The sequence below is a fragment of the Haplochromis burtoni genome, unplaced genomic scaffold (assembly GCF_018398535.1).
Source record: "Haplochromis burtoni strain Fernald_Lab_line unplaced genomic scaffold, NCSU_Asbu1 Contig_415, whole genome shotgun sequence".
Classification (NCBI taxonomy): Eukaryota; Metazoa; Chordata; class Actinopteri; order Cichliformes; family Cichlidae; genus Haplochromis; species Haplochromis burtoni.
In genome coordinates, this window is record NW_024582776.1 from 116,300 (window position 1) to 136,772 (window position 20,473).

The following is a 20,473-nucleotide window of genomic DNA, read 5'->3' on the forward strand; positions in this document are numbered from 1 at the left end:
AACCACACTGGCAAAGTCTTATTTATAGTATTATGCCCCTAATTTGCAGGTGGGACAGTGTATGAGAACATAAAATTTGGATCCCTCAAGAAAGAGGGTAAAATGTGCGGGAATGTAAGAGCAGACGGTGTTGATAGTTGAATTTTGTGCGGGAGCAGGAGGGGAAGAAAACAACATCAGCAGCACCAGAAAGGAGGAAGACAGAGTGTGGGAACACAGGACCTACACTTTCAACACTTTTATTAGACCTGGGTCCAGTGGACCCGAACACCTTGTATGTAATGTAAATGCGTGGGGGGAGGTACAGTATGAGGTCATTGAAAATTAGTTCGTATTTATGTTCTTCACAGAAAATAAGCCAAAGCCAATGAATTTCAGGTTGACAAAATAATTGTTTAATTTTTCTTTTGAGAAAAACTGAAAACGGGTCTCACAGACCCGAACACCATACAAGGGTTAACAGGAAGTGTGGCCATTAGCCACGACCGGTTGGGGGTGAGGGGAGATAGACAGGATAAAGACACACTTTGGAAGAGTGCACAGTTGAACGTTTTCAGACTGTCTCTCATGGAAGGCTTTCATAGTGTTGGACAGATACATTTCAGATACATAAGTTACTGAAACTTAAGCTCTATGAAGAGTAAAGCAAAACTGCCGCGTCCAGGGTCTCTTGTGATTCTGGAGCTTTTTGCCAAAGGATATCAGTTCATTGTTGGGAAGCAGGAATTGCGACACAGTTCTGTGACATCCATTTTATTGTTGCTGCTATTAAGTCACATTTTTCCCTTCCCTACTCCTCCTCACTTTTGGCAGCTGAACAGGGATTGTACACAGCCCTGCTTTTTATTATAAAGTTAAAGGGAAGGTCAAATTGAACCTTGTGTGCACAAAACTACGAAAGAGATATAGATGAGTGTGTACAGTTTGACCTCTTTATTTTCTCCTATGCAGGGCGGTCCAGCATGTGAATACTGCAGAATAACCAGGAGTGATGTCAGAAAGGCTCTGGGCTTTAAATCCATTGAAAGGTTTGGAAGTAAGTCAGGTTCAAACATCATACTGCAAATATCTGAGCTCTATGTGAGTTTGAGGTTTGAATGAACTTTGTTCACACCTATTTCCACAGTGCTAAGAATGTGGTTCACCTTGTAATTATTATCTCTGCGCAGCATCTGCTTCAACCATCATTTTTTTTCTCTCTTTCCTGGTAAACTTCCGACCCTTCCACCTTCCGTGCTCGATCTTTTTCTAATTGTACTGTGATTAATTTCAACATTTAACATGCTAACTTTTGCAGAATTGGCAGAGATGTCCACTCCTTTCAACATTGTCTTCAGTGTTTTCCATTTGTAAATAATATTTCTCTCTGTAGAATGACAGACTAATTACCTCATAACGCTTCTCAGATCAATGGTTGTTTCACTAGGATCATCACAGTTTCAACACCAGTTCCTTCTTGGCACTGCACTAGCACATAGCTGAATGCTTCAGACCAGCAGGTTAGAGGTCAAGCCTTCTGAATGCGATAACTTAAGAATAAGGCAACCCATAGGTGCATCTACTTGGAGGCTGAGGCACTACAGCTGACTGCTGCCAATATGTTTTTTATAACGTAATGACTGGCAGCTGTTGGTCCAACTAGATCCATGTCAACACAAAACTTTGCTCAGCTGTCAGCAAATCTCCATGTAATTTGGTTATTCATGGTCCCCAGAGGATTAATCGGTCTTTTAGCTTTTAAGAGTGCTTTTGAGAAACAGTTTCTTTCTGGAGGTTTTTCAAAGTTTTTCTTTTGGCTGCTTTTACACTCATTTTCACTCAAGTCCCAAGGAATGCTTTTTTGTTTGCTTAGCCACTTCACACTGACCTATGAATCATTCAAGCATAAAAAAGACCCCTAAATCAATGGATGAGTGATTGTTGTGGCTACATGCTACTGAGAATTTTGCAAAGAATCAGTGTTAAAATATATCTTTTTTCTTTCTTTTTTTCCTTGTTTTTTTTTTTACAACCGGCTTGGCACAAAAACAATAATTTGTTCTCTTTTATTTAGCTGAATCCACAAAAAAAGGTTTAAAAAAATACAAAAATAAAGACAACATAGTTGTATTGCACTCATCCCATAAACAGGCATCGTGTAGAATTTGCACATGTACACGTCAAATAATGTCTAGAAGTATTAAAACTGCAGTACATTTATCAGGATTACTACAGCTAGTGCTTGTCTAATTGATGCTAACACCATGACTAATATTAAATCTGCTTTAGACAGTCATGTTCCCCACTGCCCGGTCGTTCCAAAGATGAAAATTGTCTGGGTTTGGTAATACATTTTTTTCCTTCCATGGATCGAGTAATACAGCTCAATTTTGTTCCAGTAGTTCAAACAAGAATGAATGTATGCTGATCAAGGTACAGACTTTTGAGGATTATCACATCCGGCTCATCAAATTACTGGGATTAACTGGGATTCAGGGGGGTTCCAAAATTCACATAAAATAAAAGATAACTGATTAATTACACTAGCAAAAACTCAACTGACCGTTAAGTTATGTAGGAGTGATGTATGTTGAATGTGACATGTGAAACAAATGCAAATGGTGAACATAACACCAAGTCTTGTTCAGATTATCCCCACTGTGATGAAGGAGAGAGGGTTCATGCATGTAGTTGACAAAGCAGGTTTTAAAACATGAACATTGCTCTTTGTACAGCAACAACATGCTGATGGCAGAAATCATTAAGAGCATGTCTACAGATTTAAATTTGCAATGGTTTAACTGTTATGTACTGTAATCAGCTTTAACATTCGTAATTGATTACTTGTATTTCCTCTCTTTACCACTTTAATTAATTAAAAACTGAAGATCTTAATGTTTATATTGTATCTATAAAATACAGTGCATCATAAAATGACTGAAATAAGTGCATAACAATATTTTGTTGCATAAATACCTAACACAGAGTAGGCAATAATCCAGTTTGCCAGCTCTTAACTCTGTTTATCACGTCTAGTTTTCTTGTTTGATTGCTTTTTGAGTTTTGATTTTTCCTTTGTGATCAGACTGAATTCAACCCTCTGCTGGGATCCGGGTAATCCTGATATTCTGGATCAAATAAATTATTTTCCTATTAAAATGTGTTTAATCCAGATTTTAAAAAATAATAATTTTGGATTACCTGATCTTATCCGATCTTGCAATCCTATTTCTCCATTGAACCAGATTTGGATTGGGTCAGTCCAGCTAGATTACATTTGAAAAACTGAGGATTGGTCAGAGAATTGTGTTATCTGTATTTTCCTTTCATTACCGCTGTCAGCTTTATGACCATTGTTTACAATAACATTCCCATCAGCCCAAACTGTAACTATTTGTGGTGCAAATATTACCATCTTAGCATTCCAACCATATTAATTTAAATGTGTTAGCATGTTGGGATTAGCAAGTGCAGCCTCTCAGAGCTATTATTGAAGTGTTTTCCTCATTATTCCTCTTCAGGTTGTATTCCATGGCCATGTTTTGAGCTGCTGGGAAATGAAGACCCTAAAATCTGTCAACACTACGTCCAAGCACCAAATGATGTGAAGGTTGAGTTTTTAAATGACTCAAACTCCCAATCTGACACCATCATTGTCTCCTGGAAACCCAGTTACTATGGTAAAATTTGTTTGCTTATTGAGAATATATACCTATCATTTATCATGTCGTATCCTAAGTTTCTAAGTGAAAAGGGTAATTTTTCTCTTGGTGGTGGGATATCTATGATTTGTTTTTCTTTATTATTATGAGAGGTTAAAAAAGACATCTGACTTCAATTATGAGACATATGCGAGATGTCTCCAAAAAAAATTTTCTTATTGTACTATGTGACTGAGGCACTGACACATGACAACGTAGGAGCCTGATAAAAAACAAAAGAAAGAACAAACTCTCAGACGTAAACACTCGTACACACAGTGTGCAAGTTGGATGAAGGGTTGTTGCTAATTCTTTGTTTCTTTTGTGTTTGCTGCAGGGATCGCCTTCCTTCGTGGCTTTCAGGTGTCCCTCCAGGCTCTGGGAGGGACTAGCATTGCCTGTCAGCTCTTTCTCTTCCACCGCAACTTATCCCTCCCAACTTCACATGCTCAACGGGTAGGAAGGGCCCCGCTGGCTTTGGCTGTGTTATTTTTCCTTTTATTGTGTTAGACCACACAAAGAAAACGTGAAGCTTTTAAAGTTTTAAGTTACAGCTAGCTATGATTACAAATAAAGAACACAATAACTGGCTTCATGTGGATATATTTCCATTTACAAATGTTTTGAGTTACAAGTGGTTTCAAAATTTTTCTCAGTTACATTCCCTTGAACCAGAGCTTAAACAGCATCTTTCAGTTTTGGGGTGAAAACTGCAAAACACTGAATACAGAATAAAACAAAATAATGTTCTGGATGAGATTACGATCAAACATAAAACTGACAACATGTCCTTGGAGGAAACCGTTTAACATTTTATACTAAAGATCATCCAAATGCTGTAAATATGAGGCAGGACATAGAAGACTATTGTTTATAGATGAAGCCTTTTTTTAACAAGCTCGTCCGCAGTGGACTTATTAAATTATTTACATATATTCAAAACACATGGACACAACAATGAATAGCTCCATTCAATTTTTTTTAACTGGTAAGTCTCAAAGAATGAAAAAGCAGCAACACTACTGACAGTAACAACAACATGTAACTAGCTTCTTTTTACTTCTTCTTCTTGACGAAGAATCGCTCTTTCACACTAAAGTTCCCCTGTGCGATATTGCCTAAAATTTAAATAAAAACACAATGCAATGATTTGCAAACAAGGAAAAACATAAAAAATCTGAACTGAGTAAACAGCTGGAGGAACATTAGGTTAACTGGCAACAGGTCAGTAATATTATTGGGTATAAAAAGAGGTTCTTAAAGAGGGAAAGTGTCTCAGAAGTAAAGATGATTAGAAGTTCACTGATCTGGAAAAAGGCAGCATCTACAAATTCCTCTTTCAGAATAGTTTCAATTTTAATATGAGAAGATTAAATATCTCATCTACAGTACACAATTTAATCTAAAGATTCTGAGAATCTCAAAAAATCTCAGTAAGTAAGGGACAAGACTGAAATTTCCGGACCCTCATGGACCCTCTCGGGTGACGTTGCATTAAAAACAGACACGATTCTGTCATTGAAATCCCTGCGTGAGCTCAGGAACACAGGAACCATCGTCTGTGATCACAGTTCACTGCCCCAAACCATATATGAAGTGTATAATGTGTCCATGCTATTCTGCAGGTGTACAAGTCAGACCCGTTCCCCGGCCTCTCCCTTGGATCCCAGTATGCTGTTACTGTCATGGCTCTGCCAGTGCCTGAGGAGTGGGAGAGCTTCTACCGCAGTGAGATCTTCTCTACACGATGTAAGATGCTGTTTGGTGACCTTTATTATTTAAATCTGCCTTTTTAGTTTTGGTCCAACTTCAGTGAATAGCATTATCATAAATTTACATATTTTGCCACCAATCAGCTCTGCTATTCTGTCAACACTGCATTAAATCAATATTTAGAGTAACATGTGCTTCATGTTCTTGCAGCATGTGCAGAGAAGAATGGCTTTGAGCAGTGTAAAAATGGTGAGAAAACTTATTTTCCTGTGAAGTTCAGTCTGTGACAGTCTTTCTCCAAAGATCTGCTTTATTCATGGCATTATGTTATGGTCTGGTCACAGACTGGTACCCTAAACATATTGAGGTTCAGCAGGAAGGCACTGCCATCACTGTGACCTTTAACTTGGCTCCCCCAAATCTGGGAATAAGAAGCTACTTCTCGCTGTGTTACACAAATGGCAGGAAAAAATACACCGACATAATACCGGTAAGTAATTTCCTGTGCTGCACCTTTGTTTCATTCAGTGCCTTTTATTTATTTTTAGATATTTCTGATCATTTAGGTTCTCTTTATAAATGTAACAAGCATTAATTTCATCATCTTAGGATCTGACTACAAATAAAACTCACCATAGCTATCAACTGAGCGACCTTCAAGAAGGAACCAATTACACCTGTGAGGTAAAAGAATTATAACTAACACTGTTTATAGTATATGTGGACATAAGTATAACTGTTTTCCACCAAAAGACTTGGTTGATGAGTAAACTTGAATACTTGAATGGACTTTGTGTTTATTGACTTTTTCCCCAAATCTTTTTACCACATGTGTGAATTTCATCAGAAAATAGTTTGCTCATCAGTCATATTGTGCGAGGTGATGACATTGTAGGTCTTTTGACATTCTTTTACTGTCTTTTAACTAACCGTTTAATCTTTATGGACAGCAGCTTTCCTGTTTTTGTGCACTTTCATTGTTCTCTTTCCCAGAAACAGCTAACTTTGTCTGATACAACAGCTCAACTCAACCCCCCCCCCCCACACACACACACATACATAATCAAAGTTAGCAAATAAGTGGTTGTGAAATGCATATACGAAGATCACACATATCATTGTGACCACCTGCCTAATATTGTGTCTCCTTTTGCTGCCAAAACAGCCCTGACCCATCGAAGCATGGACTTTATTACCACTCCTGAATGTGTGCTTTGGTATCTGGCTTGTTTAACCAGCACATGCATGGCTTGATTGGATTAGGGTATTTAGAGGCCAGTTCAACACCTCAAACTTGTTGTTGTGCTCCTTAAACCATTCCTGAAGCATTTTTGCTTTGTGGCAGGGTGCATTATCCTGCTGAAAGAGCCCCACAGCTATTAGGGAACACCGTTTCTATGAAAGCATATACATGTTCTGCAATAATTCTTAGGTACACTACCAGTCAAAAGTTTGGACACACCTTCTGATTTAATGGTTTTTATTTATTTTAATGACTATTTACATTGTAGATTCTCACTGAAGACATCAAAACTATCAATGAACACATATGGAGTCATTTAGTAAACAAAAAAGTGTGAAGTAACTCAAAACATGTTTTAGATTTTAGTTGTTTTGTTTTTTTAAATAGGCTCCCTTTATTACTTTGCACACTCTTGGCATTCCCCTCGATTAGCTTCATGAGGTAGTCACCTGAAATGGTTTTCCAAGAGTCTTGAAGGAGTTCCCGGAGATGCACTCGTTGGCCCTTTTGCCTTCACTCTGCAGTCTATCTCACCCCAAGGTGCGGTAAGCTGAACACAGCTTCAACCGTCTGTTTGTTGGAAAATAGTAACGCGACCGCACCGCATTTTCTTGTTAGTAACAGTAACGCCGTTGTAACGATAGAAATACTAATTAGTTAGATTACTCGTTACTGAAAAAAGTAACGCCGTCATTCCCATCACTGATTGTAACGCTTGATGGGTTTTGCGACTGCACTCGGGGACACATTCAAAGTTTTTGCAATTTTCTGGACTGACTGACCTTCATTTCTTAAAGTAATGACGGCCTGTTCTTTCTCTTTACTTAGCCGATTAGTTCTTGCCATAACACAAATTCTAACAGTTGTCAGATAGGGCTGCCAGCAGGCAAGAAATTCCACAAATGAACCCTGATGAGGCACAGCTGTGAGGTGAAAACCATTTCAGGAGACTATATCATGAAGCTTGAGAGAAGGGTTTAGAGCCCTGTCAACGCAGCACAGAGTAGCTACTCTTGAATCAGAAGTATAAGACATATTTAGAGTTATTTATCAATTTTTTTCTTTGCTACATAATTCCATATATCTTTCTTCATATATTTGATGTCTTCAGTATGTATCTACAGTAGAGAAAGTAGTAAAAAATAAAGAAAAACCATTAAATGAGAAGGTGTGTCCAAACATTTGACTGCTAGTGTAGGTGCTACATGTCAAAGTAACATTGACATGGATAGCTTCCAATAGTGCATCCCAGTGGAGGTGTTCCCCTAGGTAAGCCATCACACACCCGACCATCCACGTGATGGTCAGGTGGTCCAGTTCGGATGCTCACTTGCCCATTGTTGGCACGTTCCATGGTGGATGTGGTTGGCATAGTAACCCTCACTTGTTTTTGGCGATGCATCCCCATACACAAGAAACTGTGATGCACTGTGTATTCTGACACCTTTCTATCAGAATCAGAGGTAACTTTTTTGGCAATTTTAGCTACAGTAGCTCATGTTGGATCAGACTACACTGCCCAGCCTTCAGTCCCCACACACCCAGTCTCTGGTTCCCCACTGTTCCTTTTTTGGAACACTTTTGATAGATACTGACCATAGCAGGCCCAGAAGAGCCCACAAGAGCTACAGGTTTGGAGATGCTCTGACCCAGTCATCTAGCCATCACAATTTAGTCCTTGTCAAACTTGCTCAAATCCTTGGGCTTGCCTAATCTTCCTGCTCCTAACACATTAACTTAGAGGACAAAATGTTCACTTGCTCAGTCAGATATGTACTTTCATGCTTCACCTTTTTGACTTTTTTCCACAGATTGCAGCTAATGAAGTGGATGCAGTTAGGAAAATGTTCAATGTTCATGTCGAGCACTCTCAGAAAGGTAAGGAAAGCTGTTTTGTTGCTGCATATTCACACAATTACTATGTCACAGTGTGTACAAAGCTTTCTGTACTTTTAGTTGTAAAGTTATATCTCCTGAACCATATTCAGGTTTCTTGCATGCATGCACAAATTTCTCAAGAACTATCACTGGACATGAAAAATGTGTATTCCCCAATGGCAAGCAGTTACTGGCTTTCACTAGGTGAAGGTGCGGCAGCAAGCAACCCTCCTAATTGTTTTGGTCGCAAGATTTCCACCCTTGTGCAGATGACGCCGACTTCTGTGCAAAATAGGAAACACATTAATGCTACTTTGTTAGTTATACTTGTTATACGTATTTCGCTGTCTGTTACTGATACACACTTGTGGCCAATGCGATCAGTCTTTTTATTTTAACTATTCTAATACTTTGAAAAGCAGTGAGATAATCCACTAAACTGTCTCAAGAAATAATTCAAACTTTGCTGTTATCAGAAGATGCCTCTCCACGCTCTGTCACTCCCTCCTTGGCTTTTGTCCTTCCTCTGAGTCTGGTCGCGGTAGCCGTACTTGGAGGCTGTCTGGCTATTGTCATTAGGAGGAGGACCAAGCTGCAGATGAAGAAATTTGACATACAACTAGGTGCAAAAACAACCCAGACATGTCATGTAAAATCAGTATTTGAACCACTGCCAGTTATTACGTTTATACATTTTCATTTAGTATCTCTAATCCATCTGCTCCTTTCCCCAGCAGCACATGAAAATGTTTTGTTTTTTTAATCATCAGATATCATCAACAAACACGAGGAAGTTGGGAATCAGGAAGAATTGGTATCACTGCGCAAAAACAGGCTGACCCCTCCTCGTCTTCTGATTTGCTACAGCAGCCATGAGGGCCCCGCTCATGTCAAAGCTGTCATGCAGTTAGGTGTCTTCATACAGCAGCACATGGCCACTCAGGTACAGTTTTACATTTTATCTCTTAACTTGCAGCACATTTTGTAAGGGCAGTTTTGGCAAGATTTTGCCAAAGTGTTCGTTAGTATGAGATGCATTTAATAAGAGAAAAAGATGGGATTCGGTTTATATTAACAAAGTCTTCCCACTTATTTTTCTTCAAAGGTGTGTCTGGATCTTTGGGACTCTCTGAGCGTGGCTGAGGAAGGCAGCATGGCCTGGCACTGCCGGCAGATCCGGGAAAGTGACTTTGTCTTGGTGATGTGCTCTAGGGGCTTTAACCAAAGACCCAAGCCAGAGGATGATGATGGTGATGAAGATCAGGCCTACAGCTCTGATGCAATCATCCAGCTTATTGGTGCAGAGGTGGGCCGAGCCAAAGCCTGGGGCCAGGACCTGTCCAAATACATGGCAGCCATTTTCGAGTACTCAGAGGAGACAGACATTCCCACTGAACTGAGGCTCATTTCTCACTATGTACTGACAAGTGACTTACCACTGCTCTTCTCCCACCTCCATGGAGTGGCCCTGCACAGGCCTGGGGCTTACCTTAAGATAGACCACATCTCAGAGAAAGGCTTTGCCAAGGTGCCAGCTGGAGCTGCTCTGCAGTGGGCTATCTATGAGGCTGGAATGGCATTGGAGGGAAAAGGACAGCACTCTCTGGAAGAAGGGGACTAGATAGTGAAGAAGGGACTTACACACCCTCAGTTAATGATAGTTCTCAGCTCGATATGTGATAGTTGAATGAAACTGTGAGTTTACACCTCAAACGTGAGGAGTGGATCTACACCTGTGCCTCAGCACACACTATGACCTCTGCAATGCCTTAATATGCAACTTAATATGCACCCAGTATTATGTGTCCTGGCCAAAAAGATATTTTCTCAAATAAATATTTTCAGTCAATTTTCTTGCAGTATTGTGTAATAGGTTCCATGAGTACATCAGCTATTAATCTTATTATCAAGCTTACTCTGTAAGACTGTTTATTTTGAAGTTGCATTTTAAATATTGTAAACAGGCAACTTTACAGCCATGCTTCACGTGTCTGTGTACATCTCTGCGTACAAATGGAAATCAAAGCTTCATGTCATTTAAACATATGAATAAATGTCTTGTCTTGTATATTACATTATATTTGTGTAAAATAATAAAATCTATTTACATCGAAAATTTTAATAAAATAAAAAAGTTTCAAATAATGCCATTTTATTGAGACTTGTTTTTTGTTTGTTTTTTAACATTTTGCTGGTGCTGTAAGTCCTCAGCTTGTCTTTGATCAGAAACAGTCTTGGTTAAATATTGGCTCATACACACACTGTATTAAAAACAGGGGGGAATTTTATATCGTCGATCACTGTTCCATTTTTCTGAATATAACAATTACAAGACAGACCATAATTAAAGATTATCTGTTTATTACCAAATGTCAGCAGCGTAACTAACAGCTCACTTGTTGGAATAGGTCAACAAAAGGCTGGAAAAGTCAGTGACACTAAAATGAAACAGCTGGAGGAACAATTTGCAACTAATATGGTTAAATGGCAACAGTTTACGATATGAGTTTACAAAAGAAGCCAGATGTGAACATAATCCAGATCACTGTTGTCTAATTTTGGCCAGAGTTCATTTGAAATAGACTGAGACGAGGTGGAAAACTGTTCTGTGGTCAGACGAATTTAAATTTGAAATTCTTTTTGAAAACATGGACGCTGCTTTGTCTGGATTAAAGAGGAGACTGAACATCCAGCTTGTTCAAAAGTTTGCATCTCTGATGGTATGGGGGTACATTGGTGAAGATGGAATTGGCACCTTACACATCTGGAAAGGCACCATTCGCCTCCGTCAGTGCGCCCCAGGGCGGCTGTGGCTACACTGTAGCTTGCCATCACCAGTGTGTGAATGTGTGTTCAAGTTCAAGTTCAAATTTTTTTGCCACAAGCAGTGGCAGGTTGCCTGGCAGTGGAATGAACCCGCCCCCGACCTTACACACAGTACACAGACATCACATGGGGATACAAGTCAGAGAACGGTTGCATTACAGAAAAAAACACTGCAATATACACTACAATGGGAAAGTACAAGAGGAAAAAAAGAGACCTCTGTTCATGCTGGGCTATAGAGGACAGCATGAGAACAGGAAACAAAAACACTCCTCTGCACAGAAAGCACATAAATGTCCACAGTACAACATTATGGAGCACGTGACCAGCAACAGGGTTGGGTAAGGGATGAGGAGTAATCCCAGGCAACACAGCAGCCATCCTGCCACTGCACCGACTCTCCAGCGCGGGCCCAGACCCGCCTCGTGTTCCCAGGAGGCAACAAGCATCAAAGGCATTGGAAGGGGAGGGGGGATGTATGAGTGCTTATCAGTGTAAGTGTATGTGTGTGCGTGTCCATAGTTCAGCTGAGACAGATGATTTTATTGTGATATTTATATTGCATGTTTGTTTATTGATATTTATATTGCATAGTTTTATCCTCATATTTATATTATGTGTGTTAGTGTTGTTGTACCATATTCCTTTAATCCACTGTGGACTAAGCAGACAATTGTAGGCACCTGTGAGGTGGGGGCGTTCACTAAGATGCCCTATCAGCCGCCGGGCTGACCTGTTAAAGGAGATAGTGAGCGCAGAGACAAGAGAAGGTTGTTTGCCAACTGCCATTAAAATGGAGGAGGAGGAGGAGGAGGAAGAGGAAGAGGAAGAAGAAGAGGAAGAAGAAGAAGAAGAAGAAGAAGAAGAAGAAGAAGAAGAAGAAGAAGAAGAAACAAGAGAAGCGATGCATGAAAGGTGAGCAGGAGAAAAAGGAACGCGTGTAAGCCCGCACGTGTGTTGAAGGAACTGCTGCCTGACTGTGGGGTGCCACGAGTCGTTCAGTGATCCAGTCCCAACGGCAGGAACAGCAACAGTGGGTGGCGATGGCTGCAATTCACAACAGGGCAGGGATGCCCCTCTGCCTGCATCTGACAGTGCTACGAGGGAGGTAGGTATAGGTGTGGAGTGGGGCGAGACTGTGCGGCGACGTGCTGTCAGGAGGAGACAGGTCTGCGACAGGAGCCCCCTCCTTGTTCTTCTGCCCGGCGTGGTTTCCATCCCGGAAGAGAAATTCCTCTCCTGTGTCAGATAAGGAACATTCGCCCGCGTGTGGCTGTACTGCGGGATTATGGGACTGTGGGAGGGGAATTTTAGCATATGGGAGACATTCGTTTAGCTTTGTTTTAATAGTGTATAGTTAATTCTGCCGGCAGGGTTTTTAGCGCATTGAGAACTCTTTTTTTATTGTATACGGGGGATTTTAACTTGTATTTGTGATTCTGGCTGTGTTTTTTATGGAAATAAATGGTGTGTGTTCAAAGCCAGCGTAGTTTCTTCCTCTTGTATGTGAACGGACTTGGAGGTGAAGATTTAGGTCCACCAGTCTTTTGTGTGTGTGTGTGTGTGTGTGTGTGTGTGTGTGTGTGTGTGTGTAGTGTGTGTGTGTGTGTGTGTGTGTGTGTGTGTACAGTGGAGGTCTGCATTCGTGCAGCAGGAGCTTTTTTTTTTAATGCATTTCCAATCAGCTTTTTTTTTTTTTACAAGAAGTGTAGCTCATACATTGCAATAATGTATTCTTTTCGATCAAGGGCGTAGATTTGGTTTTGGCATTGGTGGGGACGGATGATTCAACCACCGAACCCTGCCCTGTTTCTTTTTTTCCCCTTTTTGTCTTTGCTTCTTGATAAAAAAGGAGAAATATACTTGCCTACATATGCTATTCTACATGCTTTTAAACCATTTAAAATTACAATTCATAGTTTTACATTTGAATTATATATGTTAAATTACTATTAAACAAATGACTGACTAAGTATTTTAGGCTTTAGTTTACTTCAATCATATTCCATATAAATCAGGTATCATACAAACATAAAAATAGCTTCAAATACAGTCATGACAATAAAAGACTATGACTTTAAGGACTTAACAACATTACTTCAGTTACACCAACATCTGTTATACATTAGTACTAAGGGAACACTGAATGACCTGGTGGGTTTTGTCCATAAAACTACTCATCTAAGATTACCACAAAGTAAAAGATCTCTCAGCGATTTTATGCAACATTTTAGGCACTATTGGCCCGATCAACTCAGTGAGCTGGGATTTTTTTTATTCTAAACATGAACTACTGTTACAGCAACAGAGACGGACTACTGGTGTCCCACACAACAACTCAATGTCCACTATGTGAAGCAGCCAAACACATGCCTGCTCCTCTTGTTAACTGAGATAAACTGCTGGCATATTGGTTTTACATCTATACTGTCCAGTCTCTCCTGGTGGACATACAGCAGCATTGTTTAATCTCATTCGAGTCAATGTTAACCTTACCCATCTTTTTTTCTATCGGGTTAATTTTTCTTTAGTCGAAGAGATCAAATTATTGGTGGGGACAATTCAATAATCACTGGATATTGGTGGGGACATGTCCCTTCCTTCCATGCCAAATCTACGCCCTTGTTTTCGATACTTTATAAATATGAAACTAAAGATTTTGAGTTCATGCACATTGTGAAATAAGAATCTAAATATTTGTGTCACAATGATTTCTATAAAAACATGTTTATGGGGACAATGTGACAAATCTTTGGTCCCTATTAATGGTTACTGAAGAGGAAGCTTGAACCATGGGGCTCTCCACCATCTGACCCTAGAACTGAAGAAGCTTCTCGGATGAGAGGCGCCACGTCTTCTAGCAAAGAAGTCCAGATGCTTTTCTTTCCAAGCTCCTTAGACTACGATGAACTGGATGACTGAGAACCTTCACAGACATTTAAATCAAGTGAGCAAACTCATCAAACAAATGTTTGCTACACACAGTTTACTTCCAACTGTGCTGATTTTTAACAATAAAAAAAATTATTGTCTTCATTTTTTTGTAGTTTAAATGTCACAATTGAAATGAGAGGACTTCTCCCGTGTTTAGAAAAAAATGCAATTTCTGTAAATCAGCCTTAAAACTATTGCACTCTGTGCTCTCATTTGACTAAACATTTTTTATTTTTTGTTTGAATGGTACTAACGTGTAGTAGAAAGTTTTATTCTGGCTCTTTTTTTTTCTTCTTCCAATTTTACGTGACAGGGAGCCGGGATATATCGACCGAGGTTACCGCCATCAACTGCCTAACTGATAGTAAACTGTGGTATGGAGACAACTGATTAGAATATTTCCAGTGATACTCACAAGGTCTATCTTATAAGGTCCTTTTTTTTGTATTTAGACCTGGTTTAATTCTGGTATAGAACCAGTTGAATATTTGTATATAATCCCTGCAGCTGTCAGACTCTATAGCAGGGGTCACCAGCCTTTCTTAAAACTCAGACCTAGATAAAAATGTGAACAGTTCCTCTTTAGTTATATGATAATAACAATTCTATCTTGATATGCTATGTCTTATCACAGGTTAATTTTTCAAAAAAGGCAAAAAAGGCCTGGGTCGTGTAGCAGCCAACAACTCCTCCAGAGAGGCTGTCCTGGTGAGGGAGAAGTTCATGGCCCACTTCTCAAAGGAGGGAGCAGTGTCTTGGCAGACAAAAGAATAGCCCATTTGAAGTCCCAGTAACTTCCCCACAACGGCTCTGAGCCACCCACAAACATCTAAAGAGCATTCCTGCCTTTTTAAAAAAGAATTTCTTAATAAATGGAGCTTGCCTCCAAAATAAACTAACTTCTCTTTATTCTCTTAAATAATTGGTCTTCACTATGTTCCTATATAGTAGTATATTTTTCCATTAGTATAACATGAAATAAATTCTACATATGTCAAGCTGTGTGCCAATATTTGCCGTGTAATAGAACTGAGACATTAGTCATTACAAAAATTTGAAATAATATTAAAATTCTCAAACAGAAAAACATTAAACATAAATATATAAAATATAGCTATTTACAGAGAGACAGGAATAAAAAGGACCCAGCTTAAAGTGGAAGAGCATCAGGGAGAAGGAGGAGAAAAATAAGAACATTGTTTCTGCCCTGGAGAGCCTGCTTTTTTCACACATACATGAGCATTACTCGCAGTTCTCACAAGTTGATTCTCAAAGTGCAAACTTTTGTAGATTTCAAAACGTAAAAGTATTATTTTCCAGGGTTTTCCTTCGTCTGCGCGCCACTTTTGTGCGCCTTTTTCCCTCCCGGAAAGCTCCACTTGTACTTGAGACCCGAGCAGCCCTTGCCAGTGTGCACAGTGCAGCAGCACAGACACCTCGGGGTCCATTATTTCCCCACTGTGGCTCTTCACTGGAAGCATTAGTTACTTGATTCAGTTGTGTCCTTTGAGAGGACTTGGAGGTGGGATGGTTGGAGATGTTAAGATGGTTGCTGGAAGTGATCAGAATGGACAGGATTAGAAATGAGTCTATCATAGGGACAGCTCAGGTTGAGCACTTTGAAGACAAAGTCAGAGAGGCAAGGCTGAGATCATTTCGACATGTTGGACAAAGAATCCTGAAGATGGATCTGCCTCGAAGTAAGGAAAAGAGGAGGACAATGGAGAAGACTGATGGAGCGAAGGAGGACATGCAGAGGGTTGGTGTGACAGAAGAGGGTGTTGAGGACAGGGTGAAATAATCCTCTGTGGTGACCCATAAAGGGAACAGCCAAAAGAAGAAGAAAATGTGAGCGGTTTCAGCTGAAGCTTTAAACCTTAAGGCCCATGAAGGCATCAAATCAAGTGAGGTGATCAACTATGTGCATGTTAATAAGTCCCCTCCAGTTATACAAAGACACACATCAAGTGCACCCACATATAAGAGACTAAAGCAGGCAAATAAATATCTGACCATTGATAAGGTCAATGGAAGCACAACATCAAACTATTAAAAACAGATTTCTAAAAATATTTGAATTTTGTTGCTATCATGGCAGTAACTACTCCTAAAAGGCGTGATTTTTAAAATAGGCACAAAATAATTGACCAAAATGACTGATGTAACTAATTCAACTTGGCATAAATGCAGGTCCAGGTGAGCTGTGAGTATACTGCAGAGTCATCCTCTAATTCAGGGGTATATAATAACAGTTTCAACAGGGCCCGTGGGATCAAGATACCATTGGGTGCAGTGGCATAACCAAAAACGGAAGGACAACTTCCGTCAACAATTTGTGCAGTTTAATGCAGATTTCTCTTATCTAATTATCAGTGAGGCTGCAAAGAAGAACAGACACATTTAATAACATGGTATTCAAAAACAAGACCGCTCAGCGTCATTTTACTCACATAGAGCACCACTAGGGGGGGTTCCTGCCCTTTTTATGGCTTCACTGTGTTGTGTATGGTGAACCAATACAGGAATTGAGCCATACATTGGGTGTGGGGGAGATTACCCCCTTTATGACCAAGGATGTTGTTAGAAACAGTTGTGATCAGGAAGTCACGCACACAGAGACACACACACACACACGCGTTTCTGAGATAGCGACTGAGGCCTCCCTTGCGCAAGTAAATCGATCAATACTGTTGCCTTCTTTTTTCATTCACGGGAATAACTCTCTGAGTCAGCGGGGTCTGAGTTTAGACTCCACACTCATAAATGAATCAGTGAATCAATAAAGTTCACATGTTTTCAAAACTTTCAATTCCTAAAAAAGAAGAAGAATTTTTCATGTTAATTTAGGGTTTGTAAACCATGATTGGGCAGCATGTCCCTCACACTACAGCCACAGTTCGAGCAGATTCTTGGAGTCGGACTCATTCCCATCACCTCAGGATTGTACTACGAAGTGAGACTAAGGGCAGGAAGCTTATGTCAAGCTTACAGTCAGAGTTCTTAGTGTCTCAAAAGCAGCTCTCCTAGCTCTTATTAACAAAGGTAGGATGATTTGCCACTTAATTGTAGCCGTTAAAGTATGCTTCTAGCTAATATTCATAAAGGTAGGACGATTCGCCACTTAATTTCGTGTTGTGCGCATGTGCAGAACAACGGGTAGGATGGTTTGTCAGGTAGGATGGATTCCCAGAACACCGGCTGTGTATTTTTGTTACGTTTGCTACGTTCCTGTACCCCTAGACTGGGGAGTAACACATCTGAAATGAAAAGTCTGTAAACGTGTGTTCCAGCCTCCTGACTTTGCTGGCACTCGGTCTTCATACTCGACTCCAGACCTGGACTTGTGTTGAACTCGACTGAGGTGGTGTGATCAGACACAGCGCTGCTCTTCACTGCAGCTGTCCACAAATCACAGAGGAAGTCAGGAGTGTTTTTACCTCGTCTAGCTGCCTCTGTGTGTGTGTGTCTCTTTAATTCATTTTTCTTTGTAAGCTACAGAGACCTTCACAGGACAATAATTGATCCTCGTGTTCGCATGAAATCACTAAATGCATGCAGCAAAGCCCAGAGGACACAGGTAACCGATACAGGAGACTTTTCCTGCCCTTCCAGGGAGAAAGTCGATTTCTTCAGTTATACTTCCTGTTGGTTTTTTGGTTTTTACGTTGAAGATTTTAGATGTTTGGCTTTTAATTCTGGTACTCCTGTTTTAATTTCAAGGACTGAGGTTGTTCTTCTTGCACCCGTGGACAGAATCGTCTGTTTTTATAGTTTTATAGTTGTTTTGGAGTCAATTTTGCTTCAGTTAGTTCATTTAAAATATTTTAAATCGTTTTTTTTTTATTTTCAGTGGTAGTTTGCTGTGTATTGTGTTGTGTGAACTTGGCAAACTAACTAAAGGAAACATGTCCCAGGTCTGGTTTGTGGGTGGTTGTCTGCTTAGTGACTCTGCAGACCACATCAAGCTTTCTGCTTCCCACGGGTGTAGCATATGGACTGAAAGCAAACAGAGGTGTTAGTGTGTTGTTGTGTAGTTTCTATTCAAGCTGACATCATTTAATGCTGTTTCTGCATGCTGGTCAGTGCCATCCAGACAGCAGGTATGACTGAGCTTTTGAACCAGGAGAAGGTGTTTACCTTCTTCGCTCCCAACGACGATGCCTTCAATGCACTGCCGCAGGATGAACTCAGCAGGCTGATGTGTGAGTTTTATTCAACTACACAGCTTCTCTTCATTCACATTCTTAATTTATCCACATGGACACTTTCCACACACGTGTGTAAAGCGTCTCTCTTCTTTACAGCAGCTTATGCTGAGAGGTGCCTTGTAGAGATTTCTCAGTGGGGATATTTTCCTGCTTTTTGATTGGACTGAACATGCTGAATGTTCACAAACTGTTTGTTTAGTCTGCTGCACAAATATCAGTAGCAGCTTCCACCCTAATAAAGACATGCAGAGACTCTGCTCTGATTCCAGTCATCTACAAACACGGGGCAAAGCAAGTTGTGGCTTATAGCAGAGCTTAGCATGAAGAAGGAAATGAGATCAGACCTGTTTGTGTTTCTGTGTCCAGGTGACCCTCAGCAGCTGTCAGGTATGCTCAAGTATCACCTGGGTGAGAGCATGCTGGTGTTTTTTATATAAGGTTGTTTCATTTGTAAGCGATATGACAAACCTTTGTTTGTTTTTTGTGTGTGAGATGTGTGTGTGTGTGTGTGTGTGTGTTTGTGTGTGTGTGTGTGTGTGTGTGTGAGAGAGAGAGAGAGAGAGACAGAGAGCGAGAGAACAGGTCAGATGACAGCACAGCATTTTCTACCCACAGTTTGAACTGAGTAAGAAATAACAAATTATTAAAAGTTATGAGGGTCATTTATGGGTGTTTTTGTGTTGTCTTTTCTATTGGACGTGATGGTTATCAAAACCAAACACGGTAAATTTGGCAAGTGCAGGAGACGCGACACGGAGGAGATTTGTCAATCAGGCTGCAGAATGCAATGCGCATTGTTGAAAGCTGTACTGTGTAATAAACAAATCTGCGAAAAAGCGAGGCAACATGAACAGCGGGACCACTGTGTGCTGTTTATTAATAAACAATAACATATATTCCTATATAACAACATGCATAAAAGCAGAAAGGTATTTGTACATCAGTGGGAAAATAGCGAGACAGTGTTGTGCCAAAAAGTGATTTCCAATGTTTCTGTGTATTTTTTATGTGTAATAGCTTTACGTTTGTTAGTAAATAGACTTTGGTGAACAGGGTTTACAAAGGGGTTATATATAGAATTCAAAAATTATCTGGTTTTCAAGTATCTTCATAACTCTGTTATTCCTTCCTATTAGTACTATTGTACTAATAGTTTTTGCGCGGCTTCGGCTCAGTCAAAAATTTCAAAAGAGAAATGAATGAACTTACCAGGTTGCCCGATCTTTTCACATATCTTCCTCCAAGCTCGGTCCTTTTTATTCCTGTCTCGGTACAGAAAGGAACTGGTGTCGTACAGCTGCGGGTTTGCTACGGCGTTGATTAGCCTTTCCTCCATAGCATATGCTATTTCCGGTGGGGAAACTCCTGTAAGGCGCTTCGTTTTCGGTGTGATATTCGCACCTTGTTTACGGTCGATTTTCCCCAAAAAAAGTCAACCAAATGGATGACTCAAGCAGCAAAATTGCACTAAAACAACCGCGAAACAGCGAGGCTGCGTGTTTTCTACAGTCAATGGTCCTACTCGTTAGCCTACTGTTCAGCCAGCCGGCCACAGCGGACCCCGCGTTACCATAGGAGAGAGCATTAAGGGGCAGAGAGGGGGACGTTACTCTCAATGTTGTTGGCACAGAATACCCGTTTTTGTCTTGTTCATATCATTTTATTTTGTTGTATTTATTTATTTATTTTCTGTTGTATGTGATTGAAACTTTACTGATAATTTGTCCAAGCAAAAAAAAAAATCCCCATTCAAAAATGATGTGCTGGAATGTCCTTTGAAGATTTTCCTTAAACAAGGTAGAAAGGCAACAGCTTGTAGTCAGTATTTTTGCAGCAATTGTATTGGCAGAAGTTGTTTTTGCAGCTTTCAAAGCTTCACCAAAGAAGTATTTTGAAACATTTGGATTGTTTTCAGAGTCACTGTTTACAGACCGACATGTCTCAGAGAAAACACCAGAAAAGACCAAAAGTTCACACTAACTCTCCTCTCT

The 20,473-nt window shown here is 40.1% G+C and overlaps 1 protein-coding gene and 1 long non-coding RNA gene across 4 annotated transcripts in view; one reads left to right on the forward strand and one right to left on the reverse strand.

Annotated features, from left to right (window-relative positions):
* The window catches only part of si:ch211-207e14.4 (interleukin-17 receptor D), a 14,408-nt gene extending 3,736 nt beyond the window's left edge, over positions 1-10,672 (forward strand). Inside the window, exons 2-12 of one of the 3 annotated variants that reach the window (XM_005944806.3) lie at positions 952-1,036; positions 3,501-3,659; positions 4,018-4,136; positions 5,306-5,429; positions 5,604-5,642; positions 5,738-5,883; positions 6,003-6,077; positions 8,448-8,514; positions 8,994-9,137; positions 9,285-9,457; positions 9,620-10,672. In XM_005944806.3, coding sequence (XP_005944868.1) covers positions 952-1,036; positions 3,501-3,659; positions 4,018-4,136; positions 5,306-5,429; positions 5,604-5,642; positions 5,738-5,883; positions 6,003-6,077; positions 8,448-8,514; positions 8,994-9,137; positions 9,285-9,457; positions 9,620-10,135 — 1,647 coding nt within the window. In that variant the 3' untranslated portion in view covers positions 10,136-10,672. Of the gene's footprint in view, positions 1-951; positions 1,037-3,500; positions 3,660-4,017; positions 4,137-5,305; positions 5,430-5,603; positions 5,643-5,737; positions 5,884-6,002; positions 6,078-8,447; positions 8,515-8,990; positions 9,138-9,284; positions 9,458-9,619 lie in introns of all 3 variants that reach the window. The other 2 variants (XM_005944805.3, XM_042213079.1) reach the window with 2 other exon arrangements.
* A 4,255-nt stretch (positions 10,673-14,927) lies between these two features.
* Positions 14,928-20,055, reverse strand: LOC121812045. The gene is made up of 2 exons (XR_006052835.1): positions 19,692-20,055; positions 14,928-15,826 (listed from the first exon to the last, which is right to left on the reverse strand). It is a non-coding gene; the product is annotated as an uncharacterized LOC121812045 (long non-coding RNA).
* Between the last annotated feature and the right edge of the window lie 418 nt (positions 20,056-20,473).